This window comes from Dermacentor albipictus, chromosome 2, assembly GCF_038994185.2.
Source record: "Dermacentor albipictus isolate Rhodes 1998 colony chromosome 2, USDA_Dalb.pri_finalv2, whole genome shotgun sequence".
Taxonomy (NCBI): Eukaryota; Metazoa; Arthropoda; class Arachnida; order Ixodida; family Ixodidae; genus Dermacentor; species Dermacentor albipictus.
Genome location: NC_091822.1, coordinates 167,538,219 through 167,557,518, shown reverse-complemented (window position 1 = coordinate 167,557,518; position 19,300 = coordinate 167,538,219). Strand labels below are relative to the sequence as shown.

The 19,300-nt window shown below is 46.8% G+C and overlaps 1 protein-coding gene across 1 annotated transcript; it reads right to left on the bottom strand.

Moving 5' to 3' along the window:
- Positions 1 to 199: 199 nt before the first annotated feature.
- Positions 200 to 18,921, bottom strand: LOC135910667 (carbonic anhydrase 7-like). Its single transcript, XM_065442706.1, has 7 exons — positions 18,764 to 18,921; positions 13,521 to 13,553; positions 11,939 to 12,118; positions 5,081 to 5,232; positions 4,619 to 4,711; positions 1,950 to 2,180; positions 200 to 739 (listed from the first exon to the last, which is right to left on the bottom strand). Exons 1-7 carry the CDS (start codon positions 18,834 to 18,836, stop codon positions 614 to 616), a joined length of 888 nt encoding a protein of 295 aa, XP_065298778.1. The 5' UTR covers positions 18,837 to 18,921; the 3' UTR covers positions 200 to 613.
- Positions 18,922 to 19,300: the final 379 nt, after the last annotated feature.

Genomic DNA, 19,300 nt, shown 5'->3' with positions numbered 1-19,300 from the left:
CAAGGTTCTAAAGTTTCTGAAAATTCAGCGCCTGGAAATTTTCCTTACTTTTTTTTCATCCTACAGGGACCTGGCCTTAAGTGATAAGGCGTCATTATCGTCAGAGCCAAGCAGTATTAGAGCAACAAGGCCCCACACACAGTGTAGTTACAATAGGTGTGTAAACATGCAAATCAACATGAGTACGAGGAAGGCAGTTGAGTAGGATGTGTATTTTGAGCAAATTTTGTGAGAGTCTACGGACAAGTGTGAGTGAAATGTGAGGATAGTCGACATGGTATAGGTGTAATATAAACACGGCTCGGTTTCACTCGGATGCGTGTTTACCTTCACGAATTGACAGTTTCAATACGGAAAGTACTTCTGGTACGGAACTGCATACCTGCTGCGATGCTCATGATTTCTATAGCTGACCAACGCTTCGCGCTTTTCAGTCAGGGCTGTCCTCCTGAAGAGGCTGTAGGACAGCCGCTCGCATCTATTCAGCTATGAAAATTGATTCGCGATGCAGCCCTGTTCGCTTGACCATGCTGAGTTATAGTCTTTGTCGGAGCCTTATTTGGCTCTTTTCTCACTTTATAGACAACACGTACAATCGATGGCGTACAGCGTCCTAATATGGGAAGTTTCTGAAGACGTAGCGTCCATTCACGGGATTGATGGGTCGGAAGTTGTTGACAAGCTTTTCAGTGCTGCTTCCGTTGCCAGGGGCCACCTTCAGGTCACGGAAAGCTTGCAGCTAGAAAAAGAAGATGAAGGTCGTTTAGATATCAGAGGCAACGCTAACAATCGCTGTAAAGAGCCTTTCGCACTGAATGTGGCGGCCTCACAGCGGTGTGATTCACCGACGAATGGATCGACAAATGAACCGACTGATTGTATCCACCAAACCAACTGGATTGATTGATTGATTGATTGATTGATTGATTGATTGATTGATTGATTGATTGATTGATTGATTGATTGATTGATTGATTGATATGCCAAAATGGAAGTCATTTTATGTTCCCGACAGTGCTCTGAACTACCACTAAAACAACGCGCAAGCAAGCAGGCTTGCTTGCTTTAGAGCACTTTCATAGAGTTCAAGCTAACCCAAGATGACAGTGACCACAGTCGACTATTCATGATATAGGCATGTAATATGTTCACTCAAAATAATGTCCGTCATAAGACTGTTCACATGCCTGTGACAAGTGTTATAGTGGGTGCACTGTTTCCTTCATGATTTTGCTGTCTTTATCTTGTTTTTGTTCTACTTTTTTTTAAGTAGTCTCCCACACTTCTTAAAAGCCAGTTCTAACGAGACTTACGTTTCCACTTTACGTCACCTAATAACGATTCAACTTTAAAATATGATTAGGCTTCACATTACATTTAGTCCATTTCTATCCTACATTTAGCTTCTGAGCCGCCTACGGAACCCGGTGCAAAGAAAGCGAAGGGCAACGATTTTATGACTTACGCAGACGACGTGGTTTAGATGCTTTGAAGTTGAATCTTGTCGTCTTAGCCGTTCAGGTGGAGAGAGAAAATTATTTACGTTCTCGAAAGAAATCAAAGTCGGTCAAAGGCATGCAGCCAGTTCCGAGAAAATATCGACAAGTTTTCAGGCAGTGCCTATGAGGATGGCAAGGTTGTCGAAAGGCTACTGAAGGTTGTTATAGACGTATCGAAACATGCCACAAGTTAGTCAATGAACAGTGATAGCAATTCGAAAGGTCAGAAAAATATCCACGGATGTTGAACGCAGAAAAAAAATTGAAATTTTTTGCGTAAAGACCGCACCAGCTTGGCTAGGTCCATTAAAGACCCATCACACGTCAGCACCACATAAATACGTATATATTTTGTACCTAGTGAAACTGATCGCAGTGCCAGCAAATTCCAGTTTAACAAGTAACCTAAGGAAAGACTTCTAGCTTTCGCATTGACCTTGACCGACATGCCTGTGCTTCGCTGATTCCATTAGGACTCCTGAGCACTGTCCAGGTGACAGCCTCCGAGCACGGCGGCGTGGTGAGGGAGCCCTGGTAGCGGTAGTACTCCTGTGCGTTTTGGGGCATCAGCTGTCGCAGCGGCGGAATGTAAGCCAGGTTCACCCGAGTGCTGCTTTCATTGCGCATCTTCCGAAGAGCTTGCACGATGCTCGTCAGCGCCGGGTTGTCGTTCCAGCTCACCTGCCACGCAAGCACGATACACAGACCTGTCAGGTATCCTGAGAAATTTCAGAAATACACGCTGTTAATCAAGCAACAGCAGGAGAACACGGGAATCCTCAGCTTGCAGAAGACGTGCCCGTGTTTCCTGTCAGGGCGTAAGAACCCTTCTCTCGCACATCGGATTGCAAACGCTAGTTGCTTGTTCGATCGACTGTGATCATCAGTACGCCCCTCTTCGCGGCATTGACCCGCAGTGTGCCTACAGCATCCCAGGGGATAGGACACGGAAGTTGAGGGCGTCATCCGTAGATTAAGACATCGTGTACAGCAAACGCCCATCGTTCGTTCGTTCGTTTTTCTTTTTCTGACAATACAAGCCTTTTTGTCGAAACGTTGATTTACGCCGATGTTTTTGTTTTGTTTTTGACAGTGAAACTGTTAAAGGGAGTTCCGGAACTGTTCTCAGGTCTGCGTACGACGGCGCAGTCGATACAAACATACCAACGCAGCGTGTGTTGGAGCCCCGAATTGTTTTCAAAAAACGTAATGAGCATAGATTGTAAAACAAACGTTACCTTGCGTATATCTCGTTCGAATAGACAACTTATATGCACGTTACCAGTAATCCGCCATTTTCGATTTTCTCATGTTGTTATACCGGCTCAAAGTTGGAGGTGAGCTAGGAGTTTGTGCAGCTGCGGTGCTGAAAGCTGACTGCTGCAGCGCAGCCTGCGTGAGGGTGTCATTGAAATCAGCTAGCCGCGACCGTGCTGTATTGCTGAGTTCGAGCAATGCTGTGAGCCAGCAGACTCCTAGTCCTTCCGAGGTTGTGCGAGTACTCGCTTATGCAGCTTCTCTGTCACTGATACCTTTGTTGCTCAGATTGGCGTACATCTGTGAAGGTTGTTAATGCGAAGCGTTCTTTCCGGAGACAATCCAGCTTTTGTCCTGTATCTCGGCGGTTTCCGTGGGCCGATTCTGAAGATAATGCAGTCTAAATATATGTGTGACAGGAGCCGTTGGGAATATGACAGTGTGTATATGTTGCTCTTCAATGAGCCTGTCTGAAGACAGCTTGGATAAGCGGGTCGGACAACAACAAAATAAACCTACTTAATGACATCACAGCATTACGTAGATGTTAAGTTGAGCTTGTCTGACTTTCTAATGCAAACGAATATATACCCCATTGTGCAAAATTCCGTCGTAGTCGGCATGACCGAGAGATGGCGGCAAAAATGACCAATTGCGCAAGCATTAAAAAGACGCCAAAAATGCTCGAATGGACATAAATTTTCTTAAGGAGGTTCCTGTAAACAAAGTGGATTGATAGATTTGAAAAGAAAAATTTGGTACCCTTCAGTGAGGGCGGGAATCGAACGCTGGACTTCAAGGTACGAGACGAGTACACTTGTCCAACACCATGGCGGCTTCACGGTTCTGGCTGGCTAAAGGTGCGGCCTAGTGCGCGTGTCAGTGGGCAAATGATTGTACAAACAATGGCGAGGACGTGGCGCCACGTCATGAGTGTATAAAAAAGAGCGCGTTCATGACGTTTCGAGGTCTACAAACGGTATAATGCTTTCGCACTCCCGCACTTGGGCAGTGTTAGGTGTCTCTGCCGAATTTTTCTTCGTACTTTACCGCTTCATGTTGATTTATTGAAATCTCCGTCAGCCTGTGACAATCTTTTTTCTTGTTTCGAGGCTGAAAATGTAGTGTAATGAGGTGAAAATGTAAATTTTTAGTGGCCTCAGACGATTAGGATAGAAAAAGAAAAGCTGTCTGCACGATTCGGTGAACAAAGCACATGTCAGCGGCTAAAATACTGAGAGGTCTGACCACAAAGCTGATTTTGAAGATGACGTGTTCATCGAGACAGAGTCGAATCCACGAAGTGGTTGAATCTTGAGTCGTGGCACGTTCGGGCCGCCGCCAAGACAACTAAGCGCTTCCCGAAAACTTGGCGAGTCGCTTCCGTATATAGTATTCGCAAGGCCACTTATCACGAAAACCAGTGCCTGGGTTGGTTTCAAAACAAGCTGTTATTGCTTTCGTAGGAGGCACGCCTTATTGATGAGTGACCGAAACTCGCAGCAACTCGACGGCTAGCGTGGGTGCTTTTGATTTCGAAGAAGGATTGTGACAAGAGTGGAGCTGGCGTGTAAGAAAAAGCAGCGAAAGGATTGGTGGCAACTTTACGCTGCGGAGCTCCGCTGTGTGGTTACGACGGACGCCGCAGGGGTGGGCCCTCAGCTAAGTTCGTCCCGCCTGGTATTCATATTGCAATCTAACTGCGCGCGCGTTTCACCATTCCACTTCATTGGAATATCGTCGCTGCGGCGAGTCGTTGAACCGGCGAACTCGCGTTCAGCAGCAGCAGAACGAGGTGGCCATGGAACTACGAATTATAAATTTTCTTCACCGCATCTCACGGGGTGCACGCGAATGCATACCTCGAAGAACACCGCGACGACCGCGACGCCGTCTGGATGCTTGAGGGCCTCTTCCCCCGTGCTGTACTTCCTGTTCATGTGTACCAGGTGCATCTGCAAGAATGAATGCAGGATGAATCATCGAACTCGGTAGTCTATAAGCGAAGAGCAATAATGTAGGACAACTACACTGCACAAGTGGTAGAGCGCCACAGACCCTACTTGTTGTTACCCTGTGTGTGACTGAGCGTTTCACTTAGCTAATTTTTCGATTGCTGTTGTACCCTCTGATGAGCTACGCTCGCACTTTTCGTGCTTAGCAATTACAAATGAACATAAGCATTAACGTAATTAATAGCAACAGCATGTTGGACTTTACGCATGTGAGTTCTCGCGTGAGTTGTACAAGGCTGCAATTTTTTTTTCGTTATCTCGCTGCCTGAGTTCCAAGAGGTTCGCAACAAACTACGTCACATACCCTACCTCCATAGGGAAAACATAGCCATTGATCTGGTGTTCGGAGCCGATGTTGGAGCGATTTCCCCAGTGGAAGTGGAATTGTTGAAAACCGTACACTCCATTGAGGCCCGGACCAGTGATCACAACTTGACTGGCTTTGCTCGAAGACACTTCAACTGTTTGGAAAGTAACAACACAATTACATGCGTCAATTATTCACCGCTCTTCGCTGAAGTTTTCAAATATTTTGAGCTTGTGCAAATTCCGTAAGTGCTAGTAGCCACGAGACAGCGCGTTGCGTTCGATGGGGGAGGAAAAACCTTGGCCGAGACGATGCCGCCAATATTTAGTTGCCCACTTCAGAATTGTACCAGCCGCATGAAATTCTAGATAACGAACGGCGTTGTGAGTGGCAAGATATACTTGCGGCTGCTTCAACGCTGGGGTCGGCTAGGCGCTCGCAGCTCTGAGAAGCAAATGGCCGCATGAGTGGTCCCATTACTCAACCATGGGGACCCGGTTCCAAACTGGGGGACGAAGAAGAAGTGACGGTAGAGAGCATCTGTGTTTTCGGCTGTTCCACTTTTCTGTAGCTTTTTAATATTGTGTGTACACAGTGCTCGCGTCGTCCTTCGGGATGGCGGCCACACGTCCCGTGCAGCTTCCCGTCGACGCAGTTGACCCAGCTGCTGCTCGGCCGGTTGGTGCCCTGTGTGCTACGACCGTCACCGACGTGGAGCTTCCAGATTCGGCCGATGACTCCACCGTGACTGAGATGGATTCCGACAGTAGCAGCTTCACGCCTGTTGAATCGCGCCGCCTGAAAAGGAAGTTGCGCCGGACATCAACAGCTGGTGAGTCGACTACAAAGACTGTTGACAAACTTGGCGCGTTACGCCGGACATCAGCAGCGAGGGAGTTGCCTGCAGAGAATGTTGATGCACCTGACGGGTTCTCTGTGGCCTTCGTAGCCACAACGGAGACGGCTAATTTGAATACCATCAACAGACAGCGGCTGTCCCAATTCTTCGACCAGCTGATTCCGGGACAAGTCCAAGAGGTCAGAATCAACGCTTGGAAGAATGTCCTTACGGTAGATGTGAAATCTCGGGCGTCCGTGGACAAACTGAAAGAAATTGGAGTGTTAGGCGGTATGCCGGTCCGCCCCTATCTCTCTCACGGCAAACGGACTTCCGCTGGAGTTATCACAGACGTAGACCCTGAAATAACGGACAGCGACCTGCGGACACTGATCAAATCTACGGCCAAGATAGTCGACATTCATCGTTTCGGCCGATCACAGTGTGTTAAAGTTGTTTTTGAAGCCGACTCCATCCCATCCCACGTCAAGGTGGGCTATGTGCGGCATCCTGTCCGTCTGTATGTTCCAAAGCCTGTTCAATGCCGCAAATGCAACAGGATTGGCCATGTGAGTGCTGTTTGCAGAAACGACATATCCTGCCGTCGATGCGGCGGATCACACCAGCATGACACTTGCAAGACAGAGACAGTCAAGTGCACCAACTGCTTCGGCGCTCATGAGGCGACGGCTAAAGACTGTCCTAGGATGAAGAACGAGAGGCTTATCCTGAAGAAGATGGTAAAAGAACACTCCAGTCACCAAGAAGCGGCCACGTCTATTCGTCGCCGCAAACGTCGTTCCCGACACCAACGCCCAGAGTCACGCGTCACTAGTCTGTCTCAGGCGCCGTCACAGCAACTCTCAGCTCCGTTGCCTCAACGTATTGAGCTGCAGAATGATAAGACGCCGCCTGCTGCAACGGCCCATGTTACCACGGTGGTTCAGAAAGATGCGGGTACATTATCCACCTCCTCTGATGTGGAATGGCCTGCTCTGTCATCAAAAGTCGTCGAACCAACGCGTCCATCAATCCGTGCCGGTCCAGTGGACATTAAGGACAAGCCGGAAGACCAGCAGGTGAACGTTCTTCTAAAAGAACTTTTACATTCCATGCGTACGCTGCTTTCAGGCCTCAATACGCCAACAGCAAGGGTTGTAGTTCAGTTTTTGGATGCAATTGAGCCGCTCTTGGCGGCATTGCAGTGATTCATTATGGCGCTACCACACAACCCCTTCTCTGTGTCGATGCACATACGTCGCAGTGTAGTGATGCAGTGGAATGCCCGAGGCCTGCGTGGTCGCCTAAGTGACTTCCGACAGCGCGTCCAGAAGTACCGCTTCCCTGTGATTGTTATATGTGAGCCCAACATGCCTTCTGCTTTCCGCCTTTCTGGATATGTACTGCTGTGGTCTCGAGAAGCTGATGAAACCAGCAAGGTATTAGTGTGCATACGCCGAGATATTCCACACTACCGCCTTGCCCTCCAGCACCATAACTCGAACCACTACATTTGCTTGACGTTAACGCTTAAAGGGCGGGTCTTCTCGATCCTCGGCGGCTACATTCCACCCAGAGATCACATTGATTTCTCGTATCTGTCCTCAGCAATCCAGAGTTGCACAGCTCCCCATATTATTGTGGGCGACTTCAATGCTCATCACCCCCAATGGGGAAGTACAGTAATGAATAACCGAGGCAAAGCCTTGTTCGACTTTATGCACTCACAGGATTTCGTCAATATTAATGATGGCTCTCCTACGTTTCTGCGTGGCGCGTCCTATAGTAGCTGCTTGGACCTGACGTTTGTTTCCTCACGACTACAGTCTTCTATTAGGTGGTTCAGTGATGTGGAAACACATGGCAGTGATCACATACCAACGTATATCTGCGTCAAGTGGTTCGCACCTACCACTTCGTCTCATGTGCGGTGCACGGACTGGCCCACTTTTAAGACATTCGTGGAGAATTCCTGTGCGAATCTCGAGTCACCAACGCAAATAGAAGACTTGATCACCTCCGCCCTCGGTGAGGCCACGCGGACCATATGTGCACCTTCATCGGGGTCTCCTATCGACGTGGAATTCGAGAGGTTGCGCGCAGTCCGACGGCGCGCTGAAAGGAAATATAGAAGGACGAAATCCACGTACGATCTCGCCCTTTGTCGCCGAGCTCAACGACACATAAAGCGCCATCTCGAGAAATTAGGAAGGAAGCGCTGGAGAAAGTTCTGCTCATCACTGGATCCTCGCAAGCCGCTGTCACGTATTTGGCATGTAGTCAGGAGCCTACGTTTCCCCCCACAAGACAGGTACCCTTTCAGTGCTCTGGCCCTTTACCAACGCCGCAATGATGTAGATGTAGCGGACGACTTCTGCAAAATGATTGTGGGCACAACTCAACCAGCCTCTATCCAATCCGAAGTTTTCGCGCCACCTTCCTCAAGTGACCACTACGACTTGCTCTTTACGATGCCCGAATTAGAGGCTGCTCTTGCGTCGTGTCGGCATTCATCTGCTCCTGGCCCTGACGGGATCTCGTACTCGTCTCTGTCTCACCTTGGCAGGGCTGGTCGCACTGCACTGCTCAATTATTACAACGACACATGGGTCTCCGGTATTGTTCCGCAGCAGTGGAAGATCAGCCGCCTGGTTGCTCTCTTGAAGCCTGGAAAGACTCCTTATGAGCTTACCTCATACCGCCCAGTTGCATTAGCCAGCTGTGTTGGCAAAGTTATGGAACGAATGGTCCTGGCGAGGCTCGAATGGTTTCTGGAAAGAAATGATCTCTATCCGAACATGATGACCGGTTTTCGGCGGGGTCGTTCTTCAATTGACAGCGTCATTGACCTCGTTACGACAGTGGAACATGAAAAACGTCAACGCCGACTCGTCGCCGCTGTTTTCTTAGATATCAAAGGGGCCTACGACAACATCCTTCATGAAGCCATTCTCGATGCCCTAGATGACTTGGGTATTGGCGGCCGGCTCTACCTGTGGATTGTGAGCTACCTCAGCGGCCGTTTTGTTTACATGTCCACGCCTGACGGAGACACTAACCGTCATCAGGTATGCCGCGGAGTTCCTCAGGGAGGGGTTCTCAGCCCAACATTATTTAATGTGGCACTGATTGGCCTGGTGGGTGAGCTTCCACCTCACATCCACATCAGTGCATATGCAGATGACATCTGCATCTGGGCTTCTGGTACAACACGCCCACAACTACGTGCGAAATTACAACGGGCTGTGTCATCTACTTCACGATACATACGGCGTCAGGGCTTGTGCTTAGCTGCCGAAAAATGTGCTGTGGTTGCATTCACGCGCAAGTCCGTCTGCCGCTACCCGATCTCCATTAACGGTGTCATATTGCCGTATGTCTCCCACCACAGATTCTTGGGCATTATCATTGACCGCGATTTGTCATGGACGAGGCATGTTAACATGTTGAAGCAAAAACTTAATCTGTTTTGCCATGTTCTTCGCTTCGCAACAGGCATGAAATGGGGCCCCACGGAAGGCTCATTACTAAGACTTTATCAGTCTCTTTTCGTGGGCTACATTCGATACAGCCTTCCGATACTCTCAAACTTGAGCATTTCCTGCTTACGGACATTAGAGAGCGTCCAAGCGCAGGCACTCAAAATATGCCTCGGGTTGCCACGGCGTGCCTCCAACAAAGGCACAATTGAGGAAGCCCACGTATGCCCATTACCGATATACCTGTCCCACGAACCACTTCGTGTGTATTTACGCTTACTGACACGACACCATTTCCATCCATTGACGTCGGTTCTACATGAGCGTCCGGAAAGCAGTTTCACAAGTGCACTCCGCTGCCATCTACCCCACATAACAACAGGCTATGCCCTTCCATATCACCCCGTCAAACCACCATGGGTGATGGTTCAACCTTCCGTGTGCGTACATGTCCCCGGCATACTAAAGAAATCATTGGTTCCCGTCAGTGGACTACAACAACTTGCTCTCGCGTACATCTGGTCAGAATACCAGACATATGTTCATGTGTACACAGACGGCTCCGTGTCACCTAAGGCATCGACAGCAGCTGTGGTGATACCAGCCCAACAGATGACTCGAGGTTTCATACTAGACCATAATTCAACATCAACCACTGCAGAGCTTGTGGCTATTCGGGAAGCGATTCGCCACATCTGCGGGGAAAGACCTCAAGAGTGGTGCATTTTCACGGACTCCAAACCCGCGCTGCAAATTTTGGGATGCTTCCTGCGCCACACCGCATATCAGGTTCTGGCCCTGCAGATCACCGAGCTGCTTTCATACGCTCAAGAAAAACACCACCGCATAGTGTTCCAATGGATCCCGGGACACTGTGGGCTCAACGGTAATGAGATGGCCGATGCTGCAGCAAAGCGCGCCCTCAGCAATGGCCTGCGAACTGCAGTGCCATTCTCCAGACCGGACATCACATGCCTCCTGTCGGAATTAATGAGGAGTGCGACGAGGAGATACTGGGCCCAGCCAGACGCTCGTCACGTCCGCCTTAAAAGCCTGGATCCCGATATGAAATTTCCAATTCTGCGTGGAATTCCACGCCCTCATACATGCCTGATACACCGACTGCGATTAGGCGTCGCCTTCACGCGCAAATATTTGCACATTATTGGACGGACAGACTCCCCGGACTGTTCAATGTGTGGCGCGGTAGAGTCTATAGAACATGTGCTCGTGGTGTGCCCTGAGTATGCGCGAGAAAGACTGACATTGGCAGGTACATTGAGACAATTACACAATGGACCACTGTCAGAGGACCTCTTACTAGGCGCGTGGCCACAGAGTTGGCAGACGACAGAGACAATGCGTGCACTGTCACGTTTCCTATGTGACACGGGCCTGGACTCACGCCTGTGATATTAGTTGTGTAATGTGTCATTCACCTCGTTCCTCCCATTATCATCCTCCATTGTGACCCTTTTTCTTCCCCTCTTCCCCTTCCCTTACGTAGAGTAGCAGGCCAGATGCTCCATTATCCGGCCGACCTCTCTACATTTTCCTTTCATTAAACTACCTCTCCCGGTTCCAAACTCATCCTCGACTTCATCAGAGGGTGGGCATATGGCTTGATGGTCAAAAAGGTACCCTTTGAAACGACATGCTGGCACCAAAGTTCGTTCTTTTTTAAGACGCAGCATTGTTGTTATCTTTGTGTTTTTAGATTCTTTTTGTGCACCGGGCCTAGTTGTATATGGTTAGTTTCTGATCAACTTAGTAGTTCAAGTGTAGTTCTGTTGTGGGTTAAAAAAAATAGTCACGACAAAGCATGCACTTATATTGCCGCCTAATAGATATTTCAGGGGCGGGAAGAGCCCATTATAAAATGGGGCATCAAATTCAACCCTTTCTCTTATTTTGATATTTGGACTACATCAATCTGGTATGCGTCATTGGATAATTCGGCTTATGTAGCGCGCAATCTTGACGGAAGGCGTAGTGCCCGTGAGCGCATGTCTGTTCAGCGTCAACAAATAAATCAGGACATAAACATGTACATATAATGGCCACTTATAGATGTATTTAAAGCATACACATCTGTGAACAGAATTGTGCATGATATTCAACTGTTTTTTTTTTCTACTTTCTCAAGTTTTTTATTATTTGGGCTACCCCATTGTTGTGCCACTAAATACGTATCCGTCATTGGCGAACTTTCCAAAACGGGTACGAGCCACTGCGAGAGAAAGGCTTAAATAAATACATCAAGTTATCTGTCGAGCTTCCCTCTCCCTCCATCTCCCCACGAACATCTCATTACCGCTCTTCCTTCAACAAGCGTAATATAATGCCTTTGTCCTCGTGAAGCTTCGATATCTCAGACTGTGCGTCAGCTCGATTTAGAATTTTGCATATCGCCACACATTGCGGGCGGTGTACAACATAAACAGAAACGTTGCTTGAGATAATTGTTGCGACGCATGCGGCCGGCACTACGCACCATAGCGTTCTAGCGGAGTGTGCGAATGGTTGGAACGTGTTGTACTTACCCGTGTGCCCGGTGTTTACAACGGATACGTTTTGCAGCGGGTCTAGGTACCCGTAATACTGGACGACGTCAAGTGACTGGTCGTAGATTGTCCACCTGTCCACTATGTTAATGGGTGACTGGTAGTACCCGCCGCACTGATTCTCCTCGTCCAACTGAAGATACGGCCATTGCGCGACCCCTACGATATGGAAGAGAGGGGAAATTCAACAGCAGACTAACGGTACTGCGCTGTCGACGACTATGGGAATAGCAGTAAGGTGCGCGAGACAACAAAACCTTACAGGCGTATAAGTCTCTGACGCACAATTTCCTTCTCCGAAAAGAAAACCCGCCAACTTGCGAAAAATGTAATGAAGCTCTCACAGTCATGCACATCTTAATAACATGTCCACACATCAATACACTGAGACGGAGGTTTTTACACAGCCTGTATAAATTGCACATTCCATTACACCCTACCCTATTACTTGCAGATGACCCCCTAGTGCCATTTCCTAACCTCTTCGACTTTTTAGAAGAAACTGGTTATTTACACCAACTATAATGTAATGCAGGTTTACCTGCCCTAACTTTCCGTTTTATTTTGTCTTGTGACTGGCGAAGCATGGCCTTAGTTGCCTTTGTGCCACTAAACCCAAACTAACTAACTATTTTATTTTTTATGCTAGGTAAAACAATGGAAGGAACAGGGAGTGATGCAAACGAAATGTTTTCTACTTTCGCGCGCAGTGTTCGTGTATTTTAAGTTCAGTATACAGGCTGAAAAGAAAAGGCTTTCGAGTGTAATAACATGGGCCTGGAGTAGACTACGTATCTCGAATACGGAGGCACAGTTTCGGCACGTCTCGGCCTTCATTCGTGGGCTAGAAGAATGAAACGTATGAAATGGCTTTCCTGGTGAAAATCAAGCTATGGAAAGAATGACCGTTGGTGCGTGACAATGCTTGACCGCGCAGTGCTCTAGGGTTGCCAGAAAAGAATAATTAGTTACTCGTGCGCTTGAATGACGAGGGACGAGGGCAAATGGCAGTACATATATCCTCTATTAGTAATACAAATAGAAAAGCGATGCATTATGGGTAGCGTTCTGGTGGCGCAGTCGACAACTAGATTGCCTCCTGCAGTAACCCTACAGATGTGGGCCCTAACTATAAAGTTTACGTGCAGTAGCCTTCAACAGACAGCTGGAATTGTGGGCGTCATTACGCCATGTGAGTTCAAGGTACCAGAGCAAAGGCGAACACAGTTGTCTATTCGAGCATACGCAACTGTTCTGAAGGCCTAAGCCCAGACCAGCACAATATACATATGCACGCATTCGTCGATCGCAAACCTCGACGTGCTGATGTCAGTAATTTAGAACGCCTAAGAAATAAACACAGAGCGGGCGCTGTTCAATGTTTATTGTTTGGAGTGTTAGAACACTCGCCAAATAATAAGTCAGAATACTCGCAGGCACAGCAACACTCAATTCAACAGCAATGGAGTTTCGTTTCAATACCCAGTCACAGCCCTCTTTGTCACACCGTTCGTACCATGGCGAGCACAATATGCAATAGAACGGCGAGCACGATACTCACCATTTCCGTAAGTCCATTCGTCCTCGCCGCGACCTGAAGTAGGAAACAAACAAACAAAAAAATAAGTGAGCGCAGGCCAGCTAGACATATTAGAAATCCGAATAGACCAGCAGTTTGCGATAAGGTCAGTTGAAAATTGCGCTACCACATGCAACGAGACAACAAGGAGCACACAGACAATACGCTGTACCCGCATTGTACAGAGCTGTTTTCGACTGACCATAAACCAACTAGGCCGAGAATAAATTCTCCATAGACTTGCGTTAATCCACAAGGAGGGATCAGGAATTAATATTCTGTCGCGTCAAGTTATTACTGTGGGAGGTAGCGCAATCGTTGAGAGCAAAAATGCGAGCGAGCAGCTATGAACTAACGGACACGAATGTGACGCATTAGTTAAAACTGCAGCTGAACATTGAACTTGTCAGCAAGCAAGTCGATCACGTCTACCGAGAGGTCAACTTTAATAACCCAAAAGACGTGACCACGCACACACACTAAATCATCCTCTCCCAATTCCTGAAGCAGCTTACTTTGACGTTACAAAATGCGAAATAGCATGAACGAGGTCGATTTTCCTTACTCTCGAGAGTTCCAGCATGTTATATGGTGGCTTTACGTTTTTTTTTAAGCAGTCTTAAGAGTTATCACCTTCGGAGTCAATCAGATGGTTAAATCGCCAGTGCGGAACCATCAGAAAAAGGGCGCCGAGGCTATTTTATTTTGACAAATAAAGAGACTTTCGTCAGGCTAGAAATTAAAAATTTAGAATGGCGTTTACTGTACGTTTCTGTCGCGGTCGCAAAGAAGTGCCGCTAACTCTAGGACAACAAGCATTCACACTATCGTTGACCGTGTTCACTACATCAGTTGGACATTTTGTGACTCCAATCAACTTTTTGCAACAGTCGCCGTAAGGCCAACTCCAGCTTCGTTTCGTCCAATCTGGCCTATGTATGACCACCATGCTACTTTGAAAAAAAAAAAAAAATTCGCCGGGAAGGAAAACTATTTCTAACGCAACTTCCACCTTCAAGTCAAAAAATTTTGTTCTCAGTTGGGTTGCACGTGAGCCGTCGTATCGTTGTAGCTACTTGGTAAGGAATTGCCAGCGAACGGAAAGGGTAACTAGAAAAAAATCGTGAGGTAAGACACAGAGAAAGGACAAAGAAGCGTGTTGGAATAACAATTTACTTTATTTCTGGCGAACGGCATCCGCAAAGACCAAGCGGAGCATGCGTCTCCGCACTTCAAGACACTTGAAGGCAACCTCTCCGGCTTAAATCATGGGGTTTTACATGCTATGGTGTTTTACATACGTGGCGCGGATTCGATCCCGTGACCTCGTGCGCAGCAGCCCAACACCATAGCCACCGAGCAACCACGGCACCTCTCCAACTACACGCGGCAATCCTTATCAAGGAGCCAGAAATTTAGGGATAGAGCCTGGAAACACGTCTGTCGGTTATTTCTAACAGACAGACCTATTTATCAATCACACATTTAGATTAATTGGGGCCCCATAATTGTTTACATCTTTAATTATTTCTTGCAAATATATAACATTTCAAGATTGTACAGGACTAAAGGCAATAGTGCCTCGCATAATTCCCTGATCCCGGCCCCTATCAGCAGTACAGCGCGCATATAAAGTGCACATTTGCTACAAACAAGTTTATTAATAAAAAAAAGTAATTGTACTTGTTGCTTAAGCCAACATCAGAAATGTATCGCTATATTTAAGACAATAGTATTGTCGAGGTTACACACAAGGAAGTACAATCAACCTATATGACTTGCATTATTCGCAAGAAGACAGCTGATGTGTGCGACGTCATAGAATTGCGACCCAATTTCCAGCCAAGCAGTTCCTTTCGAGCAGTTGCAATAAATGTTTCAGTTCTTTGTAATTATATCGCATGGTTTAATATGTTGCCCGTATTTGAAGGCTCCATTTGAAACGTTGCTTTTATGTAATGTTTGGAGCACTTCTTGTTGGGAATTTTAAAACTCAACAATTATTCAGCACGCATCTTACTTCGCTAGAAAATTTCGTAATGTCTTCCCACCATCTCCCCGTTTCTCCTGCTCACCCAATTTTCACTAGATTTGATATCATTTGGGTTCACAGTTCTCCCAAGGCAGCGGGATAAATTCTGCTTCTTTCGTAAAGCACATTCATAAAGCTGCGGATCGCTCGCATGGCCAATTTACTGCATATGTCGTAATTAGTCCCCTGTCATTGAAGTGTGCCTACATATTGCCCAAAAGGCACTCTTCAATTCTGGTAAATATAAAAAAAGTGCTCTGTTTAGTTAACCGATGGCATCGCTGGAACCAAATAGGAACGTCTTATGGCGCATGGAAATAGAAGTAAAAGACGACGGCTAATTATTTTCAACGCTTCTAACTGGACCAAGAACACAAAAACTTTGTCGCACATTGCGCTTTCGATGACCCCCCTCCTCCTTCCACGAGATATAAGCCCGTTGTAACATACCTACAGCTGTGTTGTGACACTGGGAAGCATAGCTGATAGCGGCCGTATTGCACGCTCCAACACTTGAATAGCGTTTTTTTAGAAACACAGTGTTTTATCCAACCACATGTATTCAACTTTGCACAGAGAGTTTCCACTTATCATACCACCAATTTTCACTAAAGTTGGTTTTGGTGGCTTTTAGAAGTCTACCATGACAGCGGGGGACATTCTTCCCCGCTCAAGACACGATCATAACACTCCAGAGCTCTTGCACACGTAATTTTTTGCGAGAGCCCTAATTACCAATCTATTTTGAGCTCTACCTATATACACATCACCCGTTACTTTGTCCTTAGAGTCAGCAAACATAAAGAAACTGCCTCCTTTAGTTCGGTGAGCAGACTAGACTAACCCAATTTACCACACTTGAAAAGTAAAAAAACAAGAAAGGACTGAATAATTATTCATAACGCATCTAAATAAGCCAGCAACGTTAAAGATTCGCGACACATTGCACTTAAAATGCTGCCTATTCCTGAAAAGAATAAAATTTCTAGGATTTTCATGGAACACTGAACAACGTAGCTAGGAACAGCAGCATATGATAAACTTCGAATAGCTTCGAATGATTTTCTATAGCTCAGAAAGTGGTTTTGGCACGTAAAACCCCATAATTTTTTTTTATTTTCTATAGCTGCATTTAATCAACATGCATTTACCATCGCACAAAAACTTGCCATATTGTTCCCCCTGTGTTCACAAAATTTTACCTACGTTTTAGTTGTAATTATGCTAGCGCAGCAGACCACGTTTCACACCGCCCTTAGAACTCACTAATAACGGTATGGACCCCTTGCATACGTATTCTGCAGGAAAAATACGCTTAACCCTCCTAGTTGGAACATTGCCTAAACATTGCTGATACCATGCCCATAATTCTCCCCAGATATAAACAAGAAGCCTTGCTTAGCTCACCGAGTACACCAGAGAAACAAACTACAAATCTCATATGACGCAGGCAAACACATAGAAAAACGAGGGCCTAGTAATTATCTGCAACATGTGCATTTCAAGCAGGGAAATGGAAGGTTTGCAAAGCATTATGCGTAAAACTCTTCTTATTTTACACGAAATTTCAAGTCCGCATCTCATGCCGTTGCTTTAAGAGTCTGGGAAACATTTAGGTTAGCGGTAGCGAGACACCATGGAACACTTGAATGAGCGAGTTTCTACAAAGGTTGTAATGAATCTACACAGAATACGCATTTATCGCTCGTCCCTCAAAACACTGCTTCCTCTTTTGAGAAAATATTAGCACCGTACCCCGCATAGGTTACCATGAATACAGGTTAAAAACAACTACATGCCGTGTATAACCAATAAAATTAGAAATAAAGCGAGTATTAAGTGTTTTCAGAGCACATAAACCGCGCATACAGTTCGAATTTTCGATACACGTCAGCAGAAAGTGGCCTCCGTTTCTTCAAAATATTAAATATCGGCTGTTTTTCCTCCTGCTAGGAAATAAGTGCTAGTGTAACTCTTATTTAGAAACAGCCTGAAAAAATGAGATTAGCAACGTCATTAGTGAGTCATTTGGTAATCAAATGGCTCTGCACGTTCGACCACGGTAATGTTCACGAACATATCTACGATAAGTCATGATAACACGATGAAATTCCGACAGTTATCGCTGTAAGAGGTTTGATTATAGTTTCTTTATAGTGATCAAACTCTGAGACTGCAACGCTATGTAGGCCATCTCTGGACGGATATTCAATGGTACCAGCTTTTCCTAATTCAACTATTTCATATGCCATAAGGCACACGAATCGTTGGGCGCGGATGATTATAATATTTTTTATCCAGACTGCTCTCCTGGCCCGCAGATTACATATAGCAAGGTGCTTGTGTTTGAAATATGGTTAGGTGGTCAAAAAAAAAAAAGCTGGGTATGATGTAAGCAGCGCAAGCGCAAATTTGTTAGGGCAGGAACTGCCCAGCGTTAGGCCTTCTCCAAAACGCGAGCATGTACGTCAAATCCCGCAAGTCGTCCGCTACAGCGCTTTCCTAGAAGGCACAAAAGACAATACAACCTGCCCAAGCCGGCGATGCTCAGTAAAGTAAGGAATTACTTACGTGTCCGCTCCATTAAGAAAAAAAATTTAGCGTCCACTGCACTTTCGTTGTACTTTCCAGCGTGCAGCTGAACGTGCCTGCTTTAAATATTGGGGGTAAAATGGCATACTTTTCCCCCCCCCCCATCCCTAAAAGAGGGGGGAGGCAAGTACCCTCTCTGCGCCCCCCCCCCGAAAAGTACGCCTATGTACGAAAGCCAGTGCTCTTGTCCCCCAATGTGCGCTGTATTAATGAGATAGTTTTACGTAACTTAATAACGATGCAGTAATATATATTGGTTATTTCTCAGCTCTACACCCGGACTTTGCCTAGCTACGTCATTCAATATACTACTAATTACCGGCGCGCATCGGTCTTCGTAAAGGCTTCTTGGTGGGATGGTTGGTTTTGGGTCCCGCCGAATGCCTTGGGAAAGGCTTTCGTCTTTTCGCGCGCGATAAATGACCTTCATCAGGAGAGATAAAAACGCTGTCCGCCATAGTGTAAGCCAGCTAAGACATGGCCTATCGCTCTGCAGCATAATGCCAATATCACCGAGATTACCGAACTGTTTCCACGCGCTACGAGTCAGTCAGGCTCTGAGGGCATGAGCAGGAATCGTGGAACCAACAGCAGTACTCACATGCGGCGAGTAGAATGAGCCAGCAGCTCAACAAAATAGTCGAGTCCCTCGATTTGGCCGAGAAGCGGCCCATTGTAAGTTGGGAGCGTAGTTCAGTTCTATGACTCTACTAAGCCGCCTAACGGCTTGGATCCAGCTGATGCTCACGGAAAAGCAGATGCACCTTTGGTGGTGGCGGAGCGTTTCTCTGTAACCTACTCATCGCGAGATGCGCAGACTGATTCGCTGTACCGAGCAAAAAGAATGAAGCAAAAAAAACAAAACTAATTACCAATGTCAGCCGCGCACTCGCAGGCGTAGGCCCCATCCCAGCTGCTCTTTGCCGCTTGAGTCAGCTTTCTTGTTTCCGGTGCATCGAGCGACATGGTGTGCATGGTGTCCCAGTGCAATAAAACGAAAAACAAAACAAGAAAGTTGAGCACCCTTACAAGAACCATTGGTGGCAGGGTATTAATGGATCTTAGAGTAGGTACGAATAGTATCGGTTTAAGGATACTAAAGGAAAAACTAGGGCAAGTGCGCGCAGAACACCGCAAG

What these genes read in the sequence shown, in the direction of transcription:
- LOC135910667 (XM_065442706.1), bottom strand. Translation starts at nt 18,836, where the DNA reads ATGGGCCGCTTCTCGGCCAAATCGAGGGACTCGACTATTTTGTTGAGC. An exon ending in GCTCATTCTACTCGCCGCAT is followed by an intron (nt 13,554 to 18,763) that starts GTGAGTACTGCT and finishes TTCCTACTTCAG; the next exon opens with GTCGCGGCGAGGACGAATGG. An exon ending in GCTATGTTTTCCCTATGGAG is followed by an intron (nt 4,712 to 5,080) that starts GTAGGGTATGTG and finishes TCATTCTTGCAG; the next exon opens with ATGCACCTGGTACACATGAA.